Raw genomic sequence first — 22,720 nt, 5'->3', positions numbered from 1 at the left:
AACAGAATATAGAGCAGAGAGAAGTGCTCTGTATCCTGATTTTAGTAGTAGCACAAATCTATACATGTGTTAAAATTCATAGAGCTGTTCACCAAAAAAAATCCAAAAATTGGATCTAAGTAAATCTTAAAAACAACAACAAAAAAGCTAACAGTTATTCTTAACACCTCAGTCATGTTAATTAAAGCTACGTATTTATTTAGGTCATATTTGTGATACAACAAATATATATGCACATCTTATATAATACACAACCCCTTGAAAAAACCAAAATATACAATTAATCCATTTGGTAGTATTTGAAGCATAGTTTTATTATTTTAAATGTTAAAGTCTTTTAGATGTTTTAATTTTGCTTTTATAAGATTCTGTCAATTGTATAGAGCATCTATTTGATCACGAAGTGACTCAGCCCCTAACATTAATGGTGTTTTTATGAGCAAGTACCAGTACCATCTGCTTCATTGCTGATCACTTTATGATCAGTGCCTGGAACATTTTGTGAACAAAGGTCAGGGACTGCCCCCATGCAGACGGAATGCATATGTCTTTCTACTCTGAGGGTACACTTACCTGTAAATTTGTTGGATGGTAAAGAAACTGATAGACTTATCAGTCCTTGAGATAAGTTTTTATGACAAAATCCTGTAAGCACTGTGGCCATAATTTCTCATCCATTGAGGGGGCAGAGTACCGTAGGGGAAATAGTGTGCGTGGAATTTAGGGTCTTTCCTACTACCACTTATTAGGACCAATTTTTTTGACTTCTCTGGGCTTCATGTGACTCATCATTAAAACCTGACTCTTTTCACTGTGAAGTTCTTCTCTGTCCTCTGATGACATATCTATATGTGTCTAGTCACTTAACGTGTCCTTTTGCTGATATGTTTCCTTCTTTATTACCTTCTTGTTGATATTACTTAGCTGTCTCTCATCTTCCAAATATTTCCAGAAAGATTGGCCTAAAGTTAAAATATAATTTATTTCGATCAGTGCTGTTCATCATTCATTCATTCATTTTTTGAGCAGCATGTGCTAGGTGCTGGAGAACTAGAGATGAAATGACTGTCTTCAGAGTTGGAAGAGAAAAACAATAGTAACACAGAATGATAAATGTTATGGTACATGGTTCTGGAGGTAATGGGATACAGATGGGAGTCGGAAAGTGACTACTGGATGAGACTGTGAAGCAAAGTTTTGAAGTATGGGTAGACACCCACCAGCAAAGATGGAAAGATGCTGAGATGAGAGGTTGCAGTTCAGTGTAGGGGACTGAGGTGGGTGTATTGGGGCGGGGGGCAGTGGGAACCAGACAGTGAACACCGCTGTGTGTCACTCCACATGGCTTGGATTTTATCCTTAAGAATGAGGAACCTGGTAAAGGAGTCTAACAAGGAACAGAGACATGATCAGATGTGCACTGGAGAGGTTAGGTTGTTTGTCTGCATGGTGGGAAGGGAGACAGGAATGTCGATCCTGGAGTACAGTTTGAAAATCATTACAATCATCTCGGAAGGACGGATGAATGACAGTGGGGATTGAGAACTCAGATTCTAGAAATATAAAGGAGGTTGAATTGCAAGAACTTGGAGACAAACTGGATATGATGGTTTCTTACTTAAGGACACTTGACCACTTAATGTGATGCTGCCATTTAAAGTAGTTGTAAGTCACAATTCTGTGTATTAGTAGTTGGCAGATGTTACCCTGTGTACGCACAATACCCCTCAGAGGGCAGTGTCTGGGTATTAACTTTATTATTATTTTAGAGAGGCAGACAAAGAAGCATCAAGAAGTTAAAGACTTTTGTGAACGCCACACATTATGTTTTAGGAAGAGTAATCTGATAGCATCCCGGTTCGGAGGCGGGGAGATCAGTTGGTGAACCATTTTGAGACTAGGGGTAGTAAGATGATGAGACAAAGAGGTGACACTGCTTCAAATTGAGGACTGCGCCAGTGGGAGGATATTCCCATGTGTAGGAAGGGACAAGTTAGACATCTTTGGGTGGAGAGATATCTTTACTCATGTCTGCAAGATCATAAATAATGTAAGTCAGTGGGGATGACAGTGGGGATTGAGAAAATACAGTGGGGACTGAGAAAATACCTTGGTGCTATAGAAATACAAATGCTTACATATGTTTTGTGTTTGTCTATCTGACTGAAAATATCTATCCAGTCTAGGTAACCCAGTTGTAGCTCAAGAAAGTAAAATTCCCTTTAACAGAAATGTCTGTCTATGTAACCCATGTCTGATGAAACACAGTGATAAATCCTGGATCCCTCTTTTTCTGCTCCAGCATCACCACAATTACCTGCCCATATGACATTAAAATTGATGATTTACAGCTTTTCCAGAAAGATTGTGGCTTGGAATTAAATTTGGGAGATACCCAGCGCTGATCAATAATAGCACAATTAGAAACTAGATCTCAGGAGGGACTATGACTGAGGATGTGTGTGTTCTTTTGTAACAGGTGGATTTCGATGGTTTTGAATGGAAAGGCTTTTTGGGGGGAGGGGGTTTATAAACAACAAATTTAGTTTTCAAACTTCTGGAGACTGGAAAGTCCAAGATCAAGGCGCTGGCAGATTTGATATCTAGTGAGGGTCCACTTCCTGGTTCCTAGACGCCTGTCTTTTTAAATGTAACCTCACATAATGGAAGGGGTTGGAAAGACTTACCAGACTTTACTCCAAAGTTGGGGAGACGCTCCTCCTCGTGGCCTCCTGGGAAGGATAAGCCCTGCTTTGGCGGTGGAGAGCTGGGTGGACACTGCCGACCTGGGGCAAGTCACCTGAGCCCTCTGATCCTTAGTCTCTTTCTCTATAAAACAAGAGTAATAATGGCAGGTATCTCAGTGGGTTGTGAAGATAAAATCAATTAGTTCATGTTAAACGCTTAGTATATACCTGCCAAGTAATATTTAATCATCTATATATTTCATTAATATTAAATATAAGAAAATGAATCACTATGCTATAAACTGAAACTAACACACTACTGTAAATAACTATACTTCAATTTAAAAAAACTGGAAAAAAATTAAATACAAGATTGTGTTATTCCTACCTCTTTATAGTAGTCTTGCTACATCTAACTTCAATTCCAATCACTATGTGATTATACTAAAAAACAAAGTATAAATAATAGCTGTTCCCTAATTAGGGACATTAACCCAAATATAGTCTTTATTTTTCCTGGGATAACTGCAGCGGGATTGGGAAGTAGGAATGCAGAGGAAACAAACAAACAAAAATTCTGTCATTGTTCTAATCAAAATTTCATCTGAGAATAAACTTTCTTACATGGGAATTTTCTTATTTCTCAGGTATATTAAAGAAACAAACATCAAAAATGACCCAAATGAACTCAACAACCTTATCAAGAAAAATTCTGATGTGTTAACATGGACCCCACGACCTGGAGCCACTCTTGATCTGGGAAGGATGCTAAAGGATCCAACAGACAGGTTTGGCTTAAATACTTTTTTTTTTTTTTTTTTTTTTTTGTGTGTGATACGTGGGCCTCTCACCGTTGTGGCCTCTCCCGTTGCGGAGCACAGGCTCCGGACGCGCAGGCCCAGCAGCCATGGCTCACGGGCCCAGCCGCTCCGCGGCATGTGGGATCTTCCCGGACCGGGGCACGAACCCGTGTCCCCTGCATTGGCAGGCCACCAGGGAAACCCGGATTAAACACTTATAGAGAAAAAAATGATTCAGGGATTTTTTCAATTTTATGAGAAAATAAAGGACATACCTGTGGTCTCTTGGTAGGTCCCTATTTGTCAGAATATTAAGTTTTTATTGAGTAGCATCCTTAGCTTGTCATGCATTAAGATCCACGCATCACTTTTTAAAATGGAAGTCTTACTGTTTAAAGAAAATAAACTATTAAATAAGTATCTTTCAAATCTAGGGGAAAAAAGGCTGAGTTTTTTCTCAGTCCTATATAATAATTTTCTCATCCTATGTAATAATTACTCAAATGTTTTCCTCGTCTCAGAGCCTTACTTGAAAACAAAGAGTGAGGAAGTTTTTTCTATGAAGGACAATTGATGCAGCTCAGAAATAAGTTGTCTGAAGTAACAAGCAATAAGCATGAGAATTAGTTTTCATATCAGTATAAACATTACCCAACTGCCAATTCCACAGACAGGACCTTTGAACAAGTAACAGTGCACTGGGAGTGCAATTCAGGAAAAGTTACTATTGATGTCACAGACCTATATCTTTACATATACTTGTCTTGAGCCAAATGGAACTGTTAGTTCCTCACCCTTATTTAGAAATGGACTGAACGTGTTGGAGAGCTGGGCACACAGCTGCCAACAGCACACCCCTCTCCTGGCCTTACCTTTGCAGAGTTGGTGTGAGTGGCGCAGCCAGCTGATTATGCCCTTCTGCTAACTTCCCATATCGAACTAGTTACCGAATCTGGTCAATTCTTCGTAAATCCCTCACAAATCCACCACTCGTCTCCAGCCTCTTCCGTCGTGACCTTAATTCGGCCTCTCACAATTCTTTTTCACCTAGATTCAAGCAGTGGCCCTTGACTTGGCTCTGTGCCTCCACCCTGCTCTCCTCTGATCTATCCTCCATGCCAGCCTTTTTCAATCTGCTGGCCACAATCCACTGGTGGGTTGTAAAAATCAATGGCATTGATCATGACCAGCATTTTAAAAAATGAACTAGAATAAAATAGAATAGACCTGAGTACATTGCCCGAGTACATGTAACAAGGAGTAGTATTATTTCAGGAGGTACGCTTGGTATGTGGACCCCCAGGGTCCTCAAGTAAAATATAATTCTTACTGGGATCATAAGCAAGGAAAGCCTCCACTCTGCATTGTTGTGGAAGAAACCTTTTTTAAATGCAGAATTCTTCCTGTTCCTTTCCCTGCTTAAAATTCCTTAGGATCTCCCCAGTACCTCTAGGGTAAAAGCAGTTTGTATTCTCCAGATCAAGGGTGAGAGAAGTTCTTAATTATTTCAGGTTTTAGCAGGACATTCAAGGGTCTGGCATTTGGCACTGGCAGAATTCTCCATCATCTCTCTCCAGTTCCCCAGATGTATCCTATGGTAATAATCCTCAAACTTGAATGAACATCAGAATAACTTGAAGCACTTGGATAAATGCAGCTCCCTGGGCTCGACCCCCTGAGATTCTGATTCAGTAGATCTGAGGCAAAGCCTGGGAATCTGCATTTGTATCATTGTGTCACACCAAAGCATTCTGGGTAACAAGAGAGCCGATATTGTTGGATTCTCAGTAGTAAGACAGAGTGTAAGGATACAGGGAGGCTAAGTGCTTAACTCTGCCTTGTGAGGGGAAGACGGGCCAGGAGAGAACAGGAAATGTGGTCAAGGAAAGCTCAGTCTGCAGTCTTAGGCGTTTGAGCTATGTCTTAGAGATCAGGAGGTAGGTTATAATTAAGAGAGACAGATGGAGATTCCGCTCAGAGGGACTGACACGTGCTGGAGAAGGGAGGTGTAAATAGTGTCATGAGTTTGGTGAGTGCAGATACTTTAAGTGAATAGACCTATGCCATTCATTCGGAAGTGATTTATTGAGCTCCTTCTGTATACCTGGCATTATACTAGATACAAGGAAACAGCTGTGAAGAAAGAGGTCCTTCCCTCATGAATCCAACCATCCACCTGACTGTAGGGTTCGTAAGTGAAGGTGGAGGAAAAGGATGAGACGGGAATGCCCTGTCGGGCCAGGGTCGGAAAGGACTTGTGAGACAGTCCACGGAACTTGCCTATGAGTAAGGAGAGCCTGAGAAAGTTATAGAGCAAAGAAGGAACATTACTTCGTTGTGTTTTAGAAAAACTATTTTACTTTTTGGAAGACCATGTCCTGGGGAAGAGGCCTCAGGGGGGGGAAGAACTAGAGTCAGGGAGGCCAGCTGGAAGACTGAGGCTTTATCCAGGAAGAGATTAGTGAGGCTGTAAACTGAGATGGGGGGGAGGAGTTGGAGAAGCAGATTTGACATTCATTTAGAAGTTAGAAACTTTAGGTTTTGATAAGTAATTTATTATCGAAACCAGTGCCTCTCTAGCTTTGGGCAAATAATGGACTAAAAGTGTTGTTTTGATAAGTGGGACATAGTTACCAAATCGCTACTAGCCAGGTGCCCATTTCCCTCCTCATCTTTCCCTTATCCAGATCACATCCTATTCTATTGCCAGGATTCAATATTCCATGTTCCATGCAATGATCCATCTTCACACTGGATGGACAGCTCTAGGAATGTCAGAGAACTCTCTCGTCCATATTGCTGACTGGGCTTACATACAGAATTGCCCATCTGTCTGAGAGCTGTGGTTTGATTAGTATAGTGAGAGGACCATATATTAGACACACAGAATTCTACGTATATCTCAAAGATAGGCTAAAGTCATTCCTATGTTCAACAAATATCTATGGGGCCCCTTCTATGTGCCACTCATTGTTGCTACTCTCATCAAACTTATATTCTAGTGGAGGTGGGGGGCAGGGCAGGAGTGAGCAGACTTCCTCAAAATCAATACGGCCACTTATATTCAACATTTCCATAATTTAGTTATTTGAGCCGAAAGGGTCCGCCTCAGTGGTTTTCCAATTTTTGTTTCCCCGACATGGACTTTTATCTTTAAATGTATTCTGACTTGGAGAGCGATCACACTAAACAATTAACAGGAGCTGTTCTGGTTTAGGCTGGGGTGGGGCCCTACCCCTCAGTGTTCCCCGAGGCACTTCTGTGAGTCGCCTTGGTATCATCTGAACAGTCTTAAAGCTGCTTGTCTGGTTGACTGTTGAAATTGAAGTGCTAATTTCTGCCTTCCTTATTTGTTGCTTTCTTCTTTCCTTGTACTCTCACGTTTGTGTCTTTAAGGAAAGGCATCATAGAGCCTCCAGAGGGGACTAAAATTTACAAGGATTCCTGGGACTTTGGACCATATTTGAGAATCTTGAATGCTGCTGTAGGAGATGAAATATTTCGTCACTCATGCTGGATAAAAGAATACTTCACTTGGGCTGGATTTAAGGATTATAACCTGGTGGTCAGGGTATGCTATGAAGTATTATTTATTTGTCTTTGCTGTCTTGTATTATGAAGTATTCCAATTTGTTTCTCAAAAAACATTTATTAAGTCCTACCATCTGCTTCACAGAAAATAGATCGGACAATGTGCTAAAACAATCCCTTGTTGAAAATGTAGGGAACGTTCTGAGGTCCAGCTCAGTTTCTCTCTCGGAGCACTTTTTCCTCCCATCACCATGTGTTAGTTTTTGTTTTGTGGGTGTTTTGTTGTATTGTGTTTGTAGCAGAAACAGGTACTTAAACTGTGGAACAGGCAAGTGGGCTCCACTGGAGAGGTGGTGTCGTGTAGCAGCAGAGAAGCAGGTAATTCTTATCTGCAGCTGTGGTAAGGAATGAATTGCACAAACCATGAGGTCAGCTTAGAACTTAAATTAGCCCCAACATGTACGCACAGAGCTCACAAGCCCAAGTGGTTCACATTATAAGCTGGTCGCCGAAACTGAGGAGGTATCCAAAAACAAAATAAGTACCAACAGGCGGGGGGTGAAAGAGAAAGAGGAGGCCTGAAATGGGCTGGAAATCCCTGCAATACTTACATGTATATTTTATCCCACTTACATATAGTGCCTGAATTTGTGCATGGGGAGCAAAGTTTAAGGAAAGCATCAGGAAATGGGACAGCATTCATACCCTTAGAAACAAAAGACTGGTTACCCTCAGGGTGAGGGCTGTTCTCAAGTTTACCTTTCAACCCCAGAACATTAATACCGGGTACCAGGCAACACTTAGCATTCTCAAAATCAGTGAGTCCTAAAAACCTACCTGGGGGTCAGAGCCAGTCTATGACAAAGTTTTTGATGGTCAGTAATGAAACAAGTATGAGTATGCATGTGAGTGTGGTTGCAAGGATGTCAACTCTCTTTTCTTGGGATGAATTGTCATTATTCCAAGATTAGGTCCTTTCTATTTTTGAGGCATGAAAGCACTCTTCCTTTAATGAAATAAAAGGATAGTAGATGTAAGAATTTTTTTAAGTCCTCACTTAGCAAAATGAAATGTTGATGCCTACATTAGCTACCAAATATTTTTTAGAAAATTGTCTTTGAAACCCAAAGACCTGGGAAACATTGGTCTACATTATATCTTCAGTTGAGCAATTAGTATGAAAAAGAGAAAACATTTGGAATTTTCAATGACACTCTTTATGTTTAGCTGCTATGTGATGGTGAGAAAAATTTCACATTTTATTTATTTTTTAGCCTGCAAACATACAGTGGTATTTGATGTCTCATTACTAATAGTGCCTAAGGTAATGATATCCTTCTCTGTAAATCTGATTGAAGCTAGTGATATGAAGCAGTTTTGCTAGTGTAGAAGAGTAGGATTAGAATTCAGTTCAGGAAAGAAGAGAGAGGGAGAGAGGGATTGAAGGCGGGGGTAGAGGAGGGGGGAATAGAAGAGAGCAGAGAGGAGAGATTCTTTTTATATTAACTCCACTTCATTGCTATCATTTAAGAGCATTTGGGTCTTGTACGTTCCAAAATTTTTTAAGGACCTTGACCACCAGATTGATATGCTTCTTCCCTTTACCATGTTGTCATTTGCACAGATGATTGAGACAGATGAGGACTTCAGCCCTTTTCCTGGAGGATATGACTATTTGGTTGACTTTCTAGATTTATCCTTTCCAAAAGAAAGACCAAGCCGGGAACATCCGTATGAGGAAGTAAGCAGGAACACCAGTGGAAGTGCTCCTTCCTTCCTTCCTTCCGTCTTTCCTTCCTTCCTAAATAAACTTTTTAGTTTGGAATAACCCTTAGATTTACAGAAAAGTTGCAAGGATAGTACAGAGAGTATTATTAACATCTTACTTTACTGTGCTACATTTGTCACAACTAACACGTGGATACTGAAACATTATTATTAACTAAACTCCATACTTGTTTCTTTTTGAGTTATTTGCAAAGATTGGCTTTTCTACCTGCTTCCTTCCAAACAGCTGACCCGCCTGCACTGTTACCAGACCTGCAAGCACTGATCTCTGCCTTCCTTGCCTTCTCTCCAGTGGTGTCTCCTTCCCCAAACAAACCCAATGGGTGGCTCTCTAAAGAAAGTGAAGTCAGCATAAACCTACACATATTTTGTTGAGCTCCAATTTTTAACAAATCCCTAACCCACGGCAGGCATGGTGTTAAGAGCTGGGGCTTTGGACACAACGTCAAGACTGGGATGGGTACCCCATCCCTGCTGATGAGAATTATTGATTATGAGGCTTTGAGTCCCTGTCCGAGCCTTGGTGGTTTGTTTTTTTTTCCTTGCATTGGGCTTCTTCCCACCTTATCAGTTTTTTTTTTTATTATAGTCAAATGACATAAAATATGTGAGCATACATTGTAATTTTAAATTCTATATAAATGCAAAAATCACTAAATAAATTAGGAGGGTGTATAGTCTGCCCTTAAGTGTATTACACATGACATATAAATGTGTAATGCCTTAATTATAGAAGTTTAAGTGTACCTTTATAAAATAGATGTATTCTTAAACTACATTTTAATAATTTGACTTGTAGTTTTATGTTTAGTACTTGCTGTTGAAGAGAATCTTATGGTGAAACTTTAGTAAAACCAGTAATCCACTGCCTGCTTTGTGGGTTTTAAAAAACTGGGTTTTCACATACAGGAAAACCCTACATAAAAAAACACCCATTTAAAGCAAAATGAATCTGCTAAATTTATTGCTTTATTTACGAAACACATACATAACACGGCTTCATAAATCTTAGGTCATTTAATACAACCGCCTCATGAAGCCATATTACTGTACTCCCCATTTACGGATGAGGAAAATGCCATGCCGAGGGGTTGCATAACCTGCCCAAGGTCGTACAGCTAGTGAATGCGTGGTGCAGGGCTTTGACCACAAGTGGTCTAGCTCCATAGTCTGTGTATTCAGCCACTGTCTTGCTTCTTAACTCTGAATTTACAAAACTTATAAATTAAGGTATCTGTTGCCGTAAGGGAGATTTTTCTTTGGAATTTTTAAAATCACAAGTTCATTAAAAATATTTCATTGAAAAAAAGTCACTTTTCCACAGCTTTTCTTAATGCATCTATTGGATAAAGCAGGCAACAGCTCTCTTGCAGATTTAATACACCACGGGGTAAACCATCATGCCCGCTGTGTACGTGGTGGTCCCTATTTTGACTCTCAGTGCTTTTGTCTCCCAGGATTTTAGTGAGATTTCTGTATGTTGAGGTTCATATATAGCGGATATGCCTATACTTGGAAGAGCTCCTTCTCTTGCCACCTGGAGCCTTCTCATATTGCCTCGGGGGCCATTCATTGCCTTTTAAACTCATAAGTATATTTTCTATCACACCAACTCTCCATCTTTTTTTTTTTTTTTTTTTGCGGTACGTGGGCCTCTCACTGTTGTGGCCTCTCCCGTTGCGGAGCACAGGCTCCGGATGCGCAAGCCCAGCGGCCATGGCTCACGGGCCCAGCCGCTCCACGGCATGTGGGATCCTCCCGGACCGGGGCACGAACCCACGTCCCCTGCATCGGCAGGCGGACTCTCAACCACTGCGCCACCAGGGAAGCCCTCCATCTTGCCTAGATGCATGGCTCCTGTAGCTGTCCATCCTCCTGCTCCAATCTGGATGGGCCCCTCTCTAGGTCTGCTGCCAATCTGTCACCCTGTGACATCCCTTACCCACTTCCAGACCCTACCCATGTCTTCACCTTCTTCGCTTTCCTCCTTTGTGGGACTTTTTGCTTAAGTATCTGCCGAAGAAATGTTACACGGGAGGTAAACTTCAAGTACTTTCCTGTCTGATCTTGCACGATAGCTTGGCTGAACCCATTACGCTGGGTGGCAGTCACTTTCCATGGTTACCTGAAGGCATTGCTCTTTCGGCTTCTACTGTAGTTGCATGCAGTGTTGCTTACCCCAGGCTGACCTTTCTTCCATTGTAGGTGACTTTTAAGAATTTAGGGATTAATCTATATTTACCAAAAAAAAAAAAAAAAAAAAGACCTTTTCAAGCAGCAGGCTTTACTTGAAGGCAGGGGTTACACGCTTAAGTGCTCACAGGTGGACCCGAGGCAGATCTTGTAAATAGGGGGAGCTGGGTGGGGACTGTATCAAGTGGAAAGCATGGGAAGGGAGGAGCCCCTACTGAGCTCCAGCTGATCTTCCGAGTTTTCCAGAAAACTTGGAAATCTGGATTTTCATGTAAAATACCCAGATTTATAAATGTGGAAAGTTAATTCAATTTTTTAAAAAGGGACTGTAAGCTATCAACTAAGACCTAGGTTGTATTTGGACAGGGGGGCACCCGTTTAAGTTATGAAGGTGAGGAGCCAGCTGTTAGGCTGAGGGACCCCTAAATACCAAAATGTGGAGGTCGTTGCTCTGGGGCATCACATATACACTCCCGCCCTCATTCTTCCTGCAAAATTGATTCCATTTATTCAGAGAACTGTCTGAATGTATTTGGCCCAGGAGCCATGCGTAGGCGTAAGGAAGGGGTTGACTGTTTTGTGTACATACTTTTGTGCTCTGTGTCCCTGCTGTCATCCATGGTACGTACCTCTTCTCCTTCTGAATCTGAATGTCCCTCCACATACTCTCTGGGATTCTGCAGCCTCTGCCTTCGTCTTTAGATGCCACTCACCCTCCTGCTTTCCAGATTCACATTAGTTAACTGGAATCTCCTGCTGTCAACGACTCGCCTCATTTCTTCTTCACTGTGACAGTTCATACCTGTACGCTTGCTTTGTCAACACTTCAGTTGCATCTGGAAGTGGGCAGAAGGCGGGTTAGGTATGGGATCTGCCCATCATTTTGAATTAGAAGTCCTTTCTCAGCTCCAGTGACGCTAGCCCTCGTTTTCTTCACTTCTTGACTGTTCTTCTACATTCTTTCAGGGTCTCTCTTTCTCCAGCCACCACTTAAATCTCTTGTTTTCCTCCAGGGTTCTGTACTCAACCCACCGAACACATCTGCTAGCACCACTTCTCCGACGCCAAAAATCCATAGGTCCTGCCCAGACCTTGCTTAGCTCCCGCCAACTCTGTCCAGCTTCAGATTCACTAGAGTTAATCACCTGCTGGATATCATCACCTGGATATCCAAATCCCTGGTACCTCATTTTCAACCTGTTCAAAATGCGACACATCATCGTTCTCTTAAAACTGCTCTTTCTCCTTTTCTGTCTTGATCGTTGGCAATATCAACTCCTCCCCCCACACACAGTGAGCCCAGCTAGAAACAGGGGGGTAATCTTCACCTTTTTCCTTTTCCCTCATCCCCAAATCTAATCAATCACCAAGACCTTCCCATTTTACAATCTAAACGTTTCTCAAAACCTCCCCAGTTCTTCCACGTGCTCCTCTCTAGTTTGAAAGGTCAAGAAAGGCCATCTCCCCTCCACTGTGAGGAACTAGATCTTGATACTGCGCTTTAGCTGGGCAGTCCTCAACTTAACAAACTGTGCAGTCATGTTTCTAAGTCTCTACTGGCAAAACAGGAGATCTTCTGACCTGTGTTTGTGATCTCAGTTCACAATGGATGTAATCGTTTTGTAGGAATGGTGCAGGAAAGAGAAATAAATCCTAAATGCCAGTCTTCTGATCATTCCGTGTCATTTAATGGCCTGTCATTTATGATAAAGTTGCCTCTACTGGCATTAGCACGATATTTATCAGGAAAAAAAATGTGATGCCAGATACTGAAAAAGGCTCCTGGTAAACTGGAGCATGTACCTATGAAGTGTTAAAACCATGTCCAATCTTAATAACTTCCCTTCATGCTACCTCATGCTTTTTTTTTTTTTTTTTAATGAATTATCTCTTTTTTTCTCACAACAGTAACAGAGGAGACCGAGGCTTAGCAAGGTTAAGGTCACATGATTAGTAAGTAAGTGCTGGGCTGAGACTCAAAACCATCTCTGCCTGCCTCCTAACCCTGTGCACCTTTGACTATTCAGCAGATCCCGTGTCAGGAGTTGGGATTCTTTAAAGGTAAGGGCCTTGCCCACCGCATTAAGGTAATCTTGCTCTGTGGCAGGCCTTGTTTTCAGTATTTTATATACACTGACTCAGTGAATCCTCACAGTAATCCTGTGAGGAATGTTCTGTTATCTCCATTTTATAGATGAGGAAACTGAGGCACAGAATGTTTGCCAGGATCACACAGCTAGACCATGGATTTGAACCCAGCAATCTGATTCTGTCTGTGCTCTCAGCCACTCTGTGCCACCCCCCAACCCCGGCTCCTGATCCATTTCCTGTTTTCCTTCCCTCAATTTCTACTGCACTCAGGAGCCTCTCTTTCCCCCTCCGCCTGTGATATCTACTTCAGTAGGCTTTTCTCCTTGACTCCTCAGACCCCTGCCGTTATAGGCAGCTGCTTCTTTCAGGGACACAGGGGTCAGTACCGATGCTCAGTGCTGGCTGGGTCACCCCTACTAGTTGTTCCTTATCTGTTTCAGATTCGGAGCCGGGTTGATGTTATCAGACACGTGGTGAAGCATGGTCTGCTCTGGGATGACTTGTATATAGGATTCCAGACCCGGCTGCAGCGGGATCCTGACGTATACCATCATCTGTAAGTCTGACAATGCCTGTTGTGCTCTAGGCCACTGCAGAGGATGTTGTGGATATATAAGCAGAGTCGGTGACCGACTGTGCCACCAGATTTTGATGGGTGTGTGAGATTCCGCCGTTAGAGCTTTATTTCTTTGTTAACGTGTTAAAAAGCAAATCTGGTTAGGAAAATAACATTTTAAAGAGTCATTGTTTCCTTATTCATGCAAATGTGTTTCAGTCTTTTCAGAAAGTGGTTTATGGTATAGGAAAGGGAAGGACATTATGAGAGGGAAAGGGTGTGTTTGGCCAAGACAAGAACGAGGAGGGGGTTTTATGTGGCAAAGATGTGATCATCGAAGACAATTATTTCCCATGACAAATTTTTGCCTGTGCCCAACTCTGAGCATGAATTTGGTGAACTAGTTGGTTAACGGGAATGGCCCTCCGAGTCTCTACCTGCTTACACTTCAAAACCATGTAAGTTTCTCATTGCAAAACTGTATATGTGGACTTCCCTGGTGGCACAGTGGTTAAGAATCCGCCTGCCAATGCAGGGGAACACGGGTTTGATCCCTGGTCCAGGAAGATCCCACATGCTGTGGAGCAGCTAAGCCCGTGCACCACAACTACTGAGCCTGCACTCTAGAGCCCCTGAGCCACAACTACCGAGCCCGTGTGCTGCAACTACTGAAGCCTGCGTGCCTAGAGCCTCTGTTCCGCAACAAGAGAAGCCACCGCAGTGAGAAGCCCGCACACCACAACAAAGAGTAGCCCCCGCTCACCACAGCTAGAGAAAACCCGTGTGCAGCAACAAAGACCCAATGCAGCCAAAAACAAAAACAAAACCCAACTGTATATGTCTTTAAGACTATAGTTGGAATATTTGAGTTGAAGTGTCAGAAGGGCCCATTTGCTATTTTCGTATTTGCAAAATAATCAGCAAGAGGGAGAATACTGTCTTATCATTACCACTGACCCTCTGAAAAGTTCAGGAATTTAATTTTAAATGAGCAAAGCCTACTATCTAGCTTCTGCCTTGAGCTCCCAGGCACAGGCATGTCTTGAATTTTCTTTTTTATTTATTTCTTTTTGAATGTTTTGAAATGATTTTTAAAATATTGAAAGAATGTAGATGTATATAAAATAAAAGGAAAGAACCCTACCCCACACTTCCCAGAAAACCTGTTTCCTGTCTTTCCCTCTACCCACTCTCCAGGGTAACACTTGATCACAGCACAGTGTGTGTCATCCCAGGCCTAATTCTGAATACGTCAACATTTAACTAAATATATTTGTTCTCAATAAAACATCCCAGATAGTTGGGGAGGGAAGGTTATTGTTGCTGTTGTTTTTTAATGTAATCCTAGTACATCTGTAACTTGCATTTTTTACTCATTAATATATCTTTGGTATCCCTAGTGTTGGGACACACAGATCAACCCCAAACATTTTAACAGCGGTAGAACATTACAAGTTTTGTTCCTTTTCAACAAAACTTATACGTGTCTTCTTGTTCTGGAAAAAAAGGAAATGTAACAACTTTGGGGGAGATTCGAATGTTACTTTTCTTAAAAAAATAATTCCATCTTGGAAGCTTCTGGGATATTGGTGCTGAAGCCTATTTCTTATGTTGTTTTGATAGCAAAGGGCATAAATGTAAGAGAATCCCATAGTGAATCTTGGAAAGCGGTCACAACCCAATTTATCTTTGTTGCTTTCAAAATGGGATTTATGAGTTTATTAAATATTTTTCTGGTCATAAAACTAATACATATCTACTGCAGAAAATTTGAAAAAAAAATTTAAATACAAAAACAAAACAAAAAGCAACAGTTAAAACCACAAATGATCACACCATCCAGAGAGAGCAATTTGCATTTTGGTATCTAGTTAATCTTTCTTCACATGCACTTTTTTTTATAAAAATGGGATAATACTGGACTTCCCCGTGGCGCAGTGGTTAGGAATCTGCCTGCCAATGCAGGGGAACACGGGTTTGATCCCTGGTCCGGGAAGACCCCACATGCCGCTGGAGCAACTAAGCCTGTGCGCCACAACTACTGAGCCTGCACTCTAGAGCCCGTGAGCCACAACTACTGAGCCCGCGAGCTGCAACTACTGAAGCCCGCGCACCTAGAGTCTGTGCCCCACAACAAGAGAAGTCATTGCAATGAGAAGCCCGCGCACCGCAACGAAGAGTAGCCCCCGCTCGCCACAACTAGAGAAAGCCCGCGCGCAGCAACGAAGACCCAATGCGGCCATAAATAAATAAATAAATTTATTTAAAAATAAATCAAAAATTTAAAAAACTGGGATAATACATACTTTTGTTCCTGCATGTTTACTGAACAATCTTTGATCCACCCTGTAAGTTTCTAACTTTCACTATTTGAAATGATGTTTTGCCAGATAAACACGTAGGTGTGCCTTGCACACTTTCATAGTGATTTCTTAGGATAAATTCCTAGGAGTGGAGCTGCTGGATACAACACGCACTCAGTATGTAGACTTTTGCTGCACGCCGCCAAATCATTCTTAGGAAGCCAGCTCACCTCCCCAGAAATAACGTACAACACATTTACCTGCACCTTCACCAATACCAGGTCCTTTTGTGTACAGAATACAAATCTATATTTTTACATATAAGAATTCCTTAAAGCAAGGCGCATCACAGAAAACTAAAAATAAGACACAGTTGTCATGTTTTAAGGGACTGCATTCGACACACTGGAAATGTGAAGCTACATTAACACCTGAAACAGTACAGGAAAATGCTGCCTCAGGGAGAGCTGAGTACCAGGTACCAACAGATCTTGGCAAAACAATAGGCATGAAAGTTTCAAAAACATATTTTTCTGCTTTATCTCTTTTACAGGTTTTGGAACCATTTCCAAATAAAACTCCCCCTAACACCACCCAACTGGAAGTCCTTCCTGATGTACTGTGGGTAGAGAGGACCTGAGATTTCCCAGGTAAAGCATCCTGTAGATCTGGGAGACACCTTTACATCCATCCCATCACACTCTTTGGCATCTGAATTAAGCAGGCACCGTGCTTATCTGAAAACCTGACTTTCGGGGGAATGAGAGGAGCTAACATTACAGGAAGAACATTCAAGTTTAAAAATAAGTAAATAAAATGAGTAGTGAGTGCCTCCAGCCCAAAGTCTATGGAATCTTTGGTCTGGTTGAGGTGAACATGCAGCCGATTAATAAACAAGACAAAAATTATCCTAGGTGGTCAGTGAGTGTTCAGAGCTAAATCCTGAACATATGAAGGAAGGCAGCAACCAAAGACAAATGCTGTGTGATTTCACTTATATGTGGAATCTAAAAAGCAAAACAAACGAACAAACATAACAAAACAGACAGTAATAGAGAATGAACAACGTGGTTGACAGAGGGGAGATGGGTGGAGGGAGGAAGGAAATGGGTGAGGGAGGTTAAGAGGTACAAACCTCAGTTTAAAAATAAACTTGCAGGTGCAGTCACAGGTATGAAATGTACAATGTGGGGAATATAGACAATAACAATGTAATATCTTTGTGTGGTGACATTTCATAACTAGACTTATGGAGGTGGTCATTTTGAAATGTATAGAAATATCGAATCACTATGTTGTGTGACAGAAACTAACACAGTGTTGTAGGTCAATTATACTTCAAACAAACGAACAAACTCATAGAAAAAGAGATCAGATTTGTGATTGCCAGAGATGGGGGGTAGGGGGAAGAGGAATTGGGTGAAGGTGGCCAAAAGGTACAAACTTCTAGTTATAAGATAATTAAGCACTAGGAATTTAATATACAACATGATAAATGTAATTAACACTGCTCTATGTTACATATGAAAGTGGTTAAGAAAGTAAGTCCTAAGAATTCTCATCACAAGGAAAACATATTTTCTACTTCTTTAACTGTGTCTCTATATGAGATGATGGATGCTCATTAAACTTTATGTGATAATCATTTCATGATACAGGTAAGTCAAATCATTATGCTGTATACCTTAAACTTACATAGTGCTGTATGTCCATTATATCTCAATAAAATAAACAAAAACACTGGAAAAAAAAAAAACACAAAAAAGGAAAGCAGCAACCAAAACTGAAAGGAGAAGAACTAAAAACGGAGTGAGATTGAAAACATCACCTCTCATTTCAATAGACCCCTCTCTTTTTCAGACTGATGGAGATCAGCTTGTCTGACACAAACCAGACTTTACATTCCTTCCTACCACTTGGGATGTGATTTTATAAACTGAACTACAAAACCTGTTTCCATACATTTGTTATTGGAAAGATCACATAATATCACTACAAAGATAGTAAATTCCTTGACTCACGCATTTATTTATTTATTCCACAAACAGCTATCCCATCACGTATTGTAATAATCTATTGTCTCTTCCAGTCAGTAGACTCTGAATTTCTTAAAAGTAGACACTTTTGCCTGCGTAACCCTAGTACTCAGCACAGTGCTCTGTGCATACACAGTATTATTCATAATATGCATTTAAGGAAGGAAGGAACAAGTGAATTTCGTCTTTAACTGTCAGTGTGACTTACATCTTAAACTAAGCTTTTGTGTCCTTACCAGTAAAATTAAAGATCTAAATAGAATATTCTTTTCAGTTGTAACGTTCTTTATTCCATACTCTAGCCTAGATCTTCTAAGTTACCATAGGCTAGAAGGGATGTGAAAGGAATTCACATACAACTAGATTGTAAGGCAGACTTAGTAAGCACTATATTTGTTGTACCAACTTAGTGTTGGGAATACTGAGGAGAGAGAAATTACATCTGACTTTTTGCAATGACCAGGAAGAACTTTGCCGAAAAGGTAGTATTTCACGGGGGTAGGGAGGGGGCGTTAGGAGAGCACCTTGAAGGTTGGGAAATATTTTTAATAAGCTGAAATGGAGGGAGCGATGATAGAATATTCCAGACAGAAGGAGTGGGTGAAGTTAAAAGGTAGAAAAATACAAGGTGAATTAGAGCAATGGCAAGTCCTCCTGGTGTGACAGAGAAGGAAGGGAAAGCAGGAACGAGGCATGGGTGGCCCTGGGAGGATAAAGAGAGTCAAGAGGCTCAATGGGGATGCTGAGCGTCTGCAGTAGTTGCGAAACAGCTGGAGGCATTAAAGGTGAGGAGGCAGCTGAACGAGACAATGCCAAGTCCAAGGTCTTGGAGATGGAGCAGATCTGAAAAAAAGGTCAAATATCAAGGAGGTAATAGTACAGTGGTCAACACTTCAGACTTGGAAACTGACTTCTTGAGTTAAAATCTTGGTTCTGTCACCTACTATGTGACCTTTGGGGAATCTGTGTCTCAGATCTTCATCTGTGAAGTGAATATAATAATAGCACCTACCTCACAGGGTTGTGTTGTGTTCTTAAGGCCCTTCTAGAAGAGTGAGTGGCACATGGTAAGAGAACAATAAATGTTGACTATAACAACCTTATGAAATAAACAGGGGAGTCATGTGACCTATAACCAGTCGTTTGGTGAATCTGTAAAAAGTTGGGAGGAGAGTCAATTCCAGTTCACATTCCAGCTTTAGATCTTCTTTTACCTTAAAGCGTCATAGACTATATAACCGGAACTAAAGACTAAAAATAAAAATTCACCCCAATGCAATAAAAAAAGAAAAAGTATTAAAATGAGTTTCATACTGTTGCTCATTAGTAATATCTTTAGTTCACAGGGATACCAAGCAACATGAAAAATTCAAGTATTTACTGATGCTACATCTTGAACATAGAAGCTTATACCAAAGAGACCATGCCTTATTGACATCAGCAGTGGATAATTACATGTTGCATTTGTGAAATGTTCACATATCTTACGTTTGTTGGATCACTGCATAGATTATTAATATTTTACTTATTCCGTCCATAATTTTATATAAAAGAACCAATAGGAACAACTTCTCTGTGGAAAAGAAAGATAACAGAAGATGTAAATCCAAGCACAGAAGAAATAGAACAGGTGGAGAAAAGGTTTCCTAGAAGACAGTGAAGAAAAAGGAAGGGGGTGGGGGAGCAGAAGTTAAGCTAGAAGAAGAGCAGAAAGAAGAGAAATAGATAAATGAGAGGCTATAAGAAGAAAATAGGGAAGAGAAAAAATTAAGATGGAACTTAAAAAGGAGAATGTAAAAACAGACATTTTGTTCCTTAATAGATTGATTCCCCAAACAGAGTCCATGAATCTAATTGAGTAAGAAGTGTTCATGACCTGTTTTCAATTTTTCAAAAAGCTTTGTTGAAATCATCTATTTACCAAAACAAGGCTGCAGAGTCTACCCTAAAATGTAATACTTTCGTTGGGGCTGAAAGTATTTTAATTCGGTAACAAAATCTGTTATTTAATGTAAATTATAAATTCTAACAAATGGCGGTATCTTTTGACTAAAAATACGAACACTAGCTAGTGATAAAGTGAGTTTTATAGACAATGATTTTCAAAATCGATAGAATAATCAAAAATAAAGACCCATATCTTGAAAAAAATTAGGAAATCCTCTTCTGAACATTTGAAAATGCTGTTGCAATGGTTAAAATAGGCAACTAATTTATTTCTGCTAATGTCTGTAGTTTCTGATGATATTCCCATGATTATCACATTATCCCTAGGAATACGTGATTGTTAACTACATTTCTGTTTTACATATTGCTCTTTCCAGTAACACAAACCCCTCATTCATCTGAACATCAAAATTGATTTTCTGATTATGTATACTACCTCTTTAATTCTGAAGAAACAAGAATCCAATGATGGAATTTATCTCCTTAAATCTCTTGATTATCTACGTCTCATAAAGATGAACACCAATGAAGTTTGATGGCTCTGGTTCACTTCACACATTATGCATATATTTTGTGATTTACTTTATGCATACATTTTATAAATTATTTAATTATCACCAAAAAATAAATGTATATCAACAGAATATGTGTTAAAATGTATATGATGAGCAAATAAAAGATTATTTTAAAATACGAATTTGTTTTCTCGCCACCAAGCCTATCTTTATTCTCTTGCTGTCTTCCTAGTTATTGCCGTCTGATACCGTGACTCCAGCAATTCTTTGTTATTACCAAGACCTTCAATCAGTTGACCCTATATGTCCTCACTTCTCTCCTTAATCATCTTCAATGGTTCTTTTCTACCTGTGTCCACATCACCCCCCCCTTTCTTTTTCTACCCCACCTCACCTGCCCTCTTTCCCTCCCTCATATTCCAGATCTCATTTCCATGACTTAAACCCCAAACTATGAAATCATTCTTTATACCTTGTTCTAACATCCACTGCATCAGCAGATCTGTCACCTTTACCTTCAAAATATACCCAGAGTGTAACCACTTTCCACCATCTCCACTCCTATCAAATCAGGAGAAAAAGGAAACCCACAGAGGTAATCTTGGCATTAGGAACTGGTTTTCCTTATGCCATGAATAGGCATCTGTCCATTCCAAAAAAGGCTGACACGCTGAATGCCTTGAAACTTGGCTCAGAGCCGTTCAAGGGGATGCTGGGAAAGCCATTCTTGGGGAGGTGACTTGCAGGCTGCACAATCCTAAAGCCACTTTAGAGGGTCCCAGGGTAACAGCTAGATGCTGGGCGCTGCTGCTCATCTCATACTTCAGGAGCCCAGCTCTGGAGAAACTAAGGAGAGCCAGAACAGAAACCGTTTCCTTCTCTAGTGCCCCTCTAGTGCCCTCTACACACAAAGCTTCATACTAGCTAGCAAAAGAGAAATAATTCTTTTTTGCGTAGCCGGCAATACAGAGTGGATTTAAAGCTGAGAGCCAATAAATTGATAACTGACACACACTTGATAAGAATACATTTTGTAGTCTCTAGGGTAACCACTTAAGGAATTTTAAAAGAATGTGTAACCACAAAGGTCATAGAGGGAAAATGAAATAGTTTAAAAATATTAATCTGTGAAAGAAGCCAATTAAAGAAAAAAAACCATAAATGAGACGATAGAAAGTAAAAATCAAGATGGTAGATTATATCAATAATTGCATTAAATGTAAATGGATTAAATGCTGTCATTAAAAGACAGTTTGACAGACTGGATTTGAAAAAACACTCTTTGCTCACAAGACACATACTTAAGTACACTGAAAGCTTGAAAGAAAAAAACAGAGGAAATATATACCATGAAAATACTAATAAAAAGATGGCATAGCTATCTTAAAGTCAAACAAGGAGGAACACCTCATAATGTAAAAAGTCATAGTTAACCAGGAAGCTATAAAAATCTAAATTTATATGCACATAATAAGAGCTTCAAAATGTATAAAACAATGACATAACTAAAAGAAGAAATACACAAATTCAAATCAAAGATATTTGAAAACCCCCTTTTCAGTAAATGATAAGCCAAGAAAATTTTCAAGGCTATACTTGTATGTCTTTTCTTCAGAATTTTAAGATCAGTTTATCATGCTCCAACTTGCTTTTGGAAAAATTTATTATCAGCAACTTTGTTTCCACGTCTGTTAAGGATCTAAGAGATTCTAGTGAGGGAAATGCTGAGACCTTGCCTAACGGAGGTGGAGGTGCAGAAGGAGGGGAAAAATAGACACAGTAGAGACATCCTGTCTTGAAGACGTCACAGTTTAAATGCCTAAAGATTGTGAAGGACCATTAAGTAACTGGAATTATTTTCCTTGATGACCCAGCTGCCCAAGCTGGATACCCCACTTGGCCTCCTTGTTTACTGCCAGGTAATAAGTAGCTTGCCAAAGAAAGGAAAGCAAAGTTTACTATTCCCAAACTGTGGTTTTTCTTCTCTCTGTCTCTACTTTTTATTTTTTGTATCTAAATCCCATTTTTGGTGTGTTAAGAGGACGTGAAAACAATCTGTTGATTGATTTCCCTTGTATACAAGCAAATTATAGGCTCATGATTATACTTCTTTGAGTTATTTGACAGATCATTATAGCTTTAAGAAACTGCTGTGGTTTCAACTGGAGCTGGTAACTGTTTCAGTTAAAAAGTATTTCAGTTATGTAAATAGCCATTGAAAATGTCTTCCTTATGTAATATAAATTCCCACAAGAGGTGTACAGGATCTAAAG

The 22,720-nt window shown here is 40.3% G+C and overlaps 1 protein-coding gene across 5 annotated transcripts in view; it reads left to right on the top strand.

Moving 5' to 3' along the window:
* The window catches only part of LOC114907253 (cytidine monophosphate-N-acetylneuraminic acid hydroxylase), a 94,676-nt gene extending 74,047 nt beyond the window's left edge, over nucleotides 1-20,629 (top strand). For 4 of the 5 annotated variants that reach the window (XM_029242727.1, XM_029242725.1, XM_029242724.1 and 1 more), the window contains 6 exons: nucleotides 3,335-3,475; nucleotides 6,884-7,058; nucleotides 8,643-8,759; nucleotides 13,531-13,646; nucleotides 16,503-16,599; nucleotides 19,325-20,598. In XM_029242727.1, coding sequence (XP_029098560.1) covers nucleotides 3,335-3,475; nucleotides 6,884-7,058; nucleotides 8,643-8,759; nucleotides 13,531-13,646; nucleotides 16,503-16,578 — 625 coding nt within the window. In that variant the 3' untranslated portion in view covers nucleotides 16,579-16,599; nucleotides 19,325-20,598. Of the gene's footprint in view, nucleotides 1-3,334; nucleotides 3,476-6,883; nucleotides 7,059-8,642; nucleotides 8,760-13,530; nucleotides 13,647-16,502; nucleotides 16,600-19,324 lie in introns of all 5 variants that reach the window. The other variant, XM_029242728.1, reaches the window with a different exon arrangement.
* Nucleotides 20,630-22,720: the final 2,091 nt, after the last annotated feature.

The sequence above is a fragment of the Monodon monoceros genome, unplaced genomic scaffold, assembly GCF_005190385.1.
Source record: "Monodon monoceros isolate NGI ecotype Baffin Bay Population unplaced genomic scaffold, NGI_Narwhal_1 Super_Scaffold_3, whole genome shotgun sequence".
NCBI classification, from domain to species: domain Eukaryota; kingdom Metazoa; phylum Chordata; class Mammalia; order Artiodactyla; family Monodontidae; genus Monodon; species Monodon monoceros.
The sequence above is the reverse complement of the archived record's forward strand: the minus strand, read 5'-3'. Positions and strand labels throughout refer to the sequence as shown.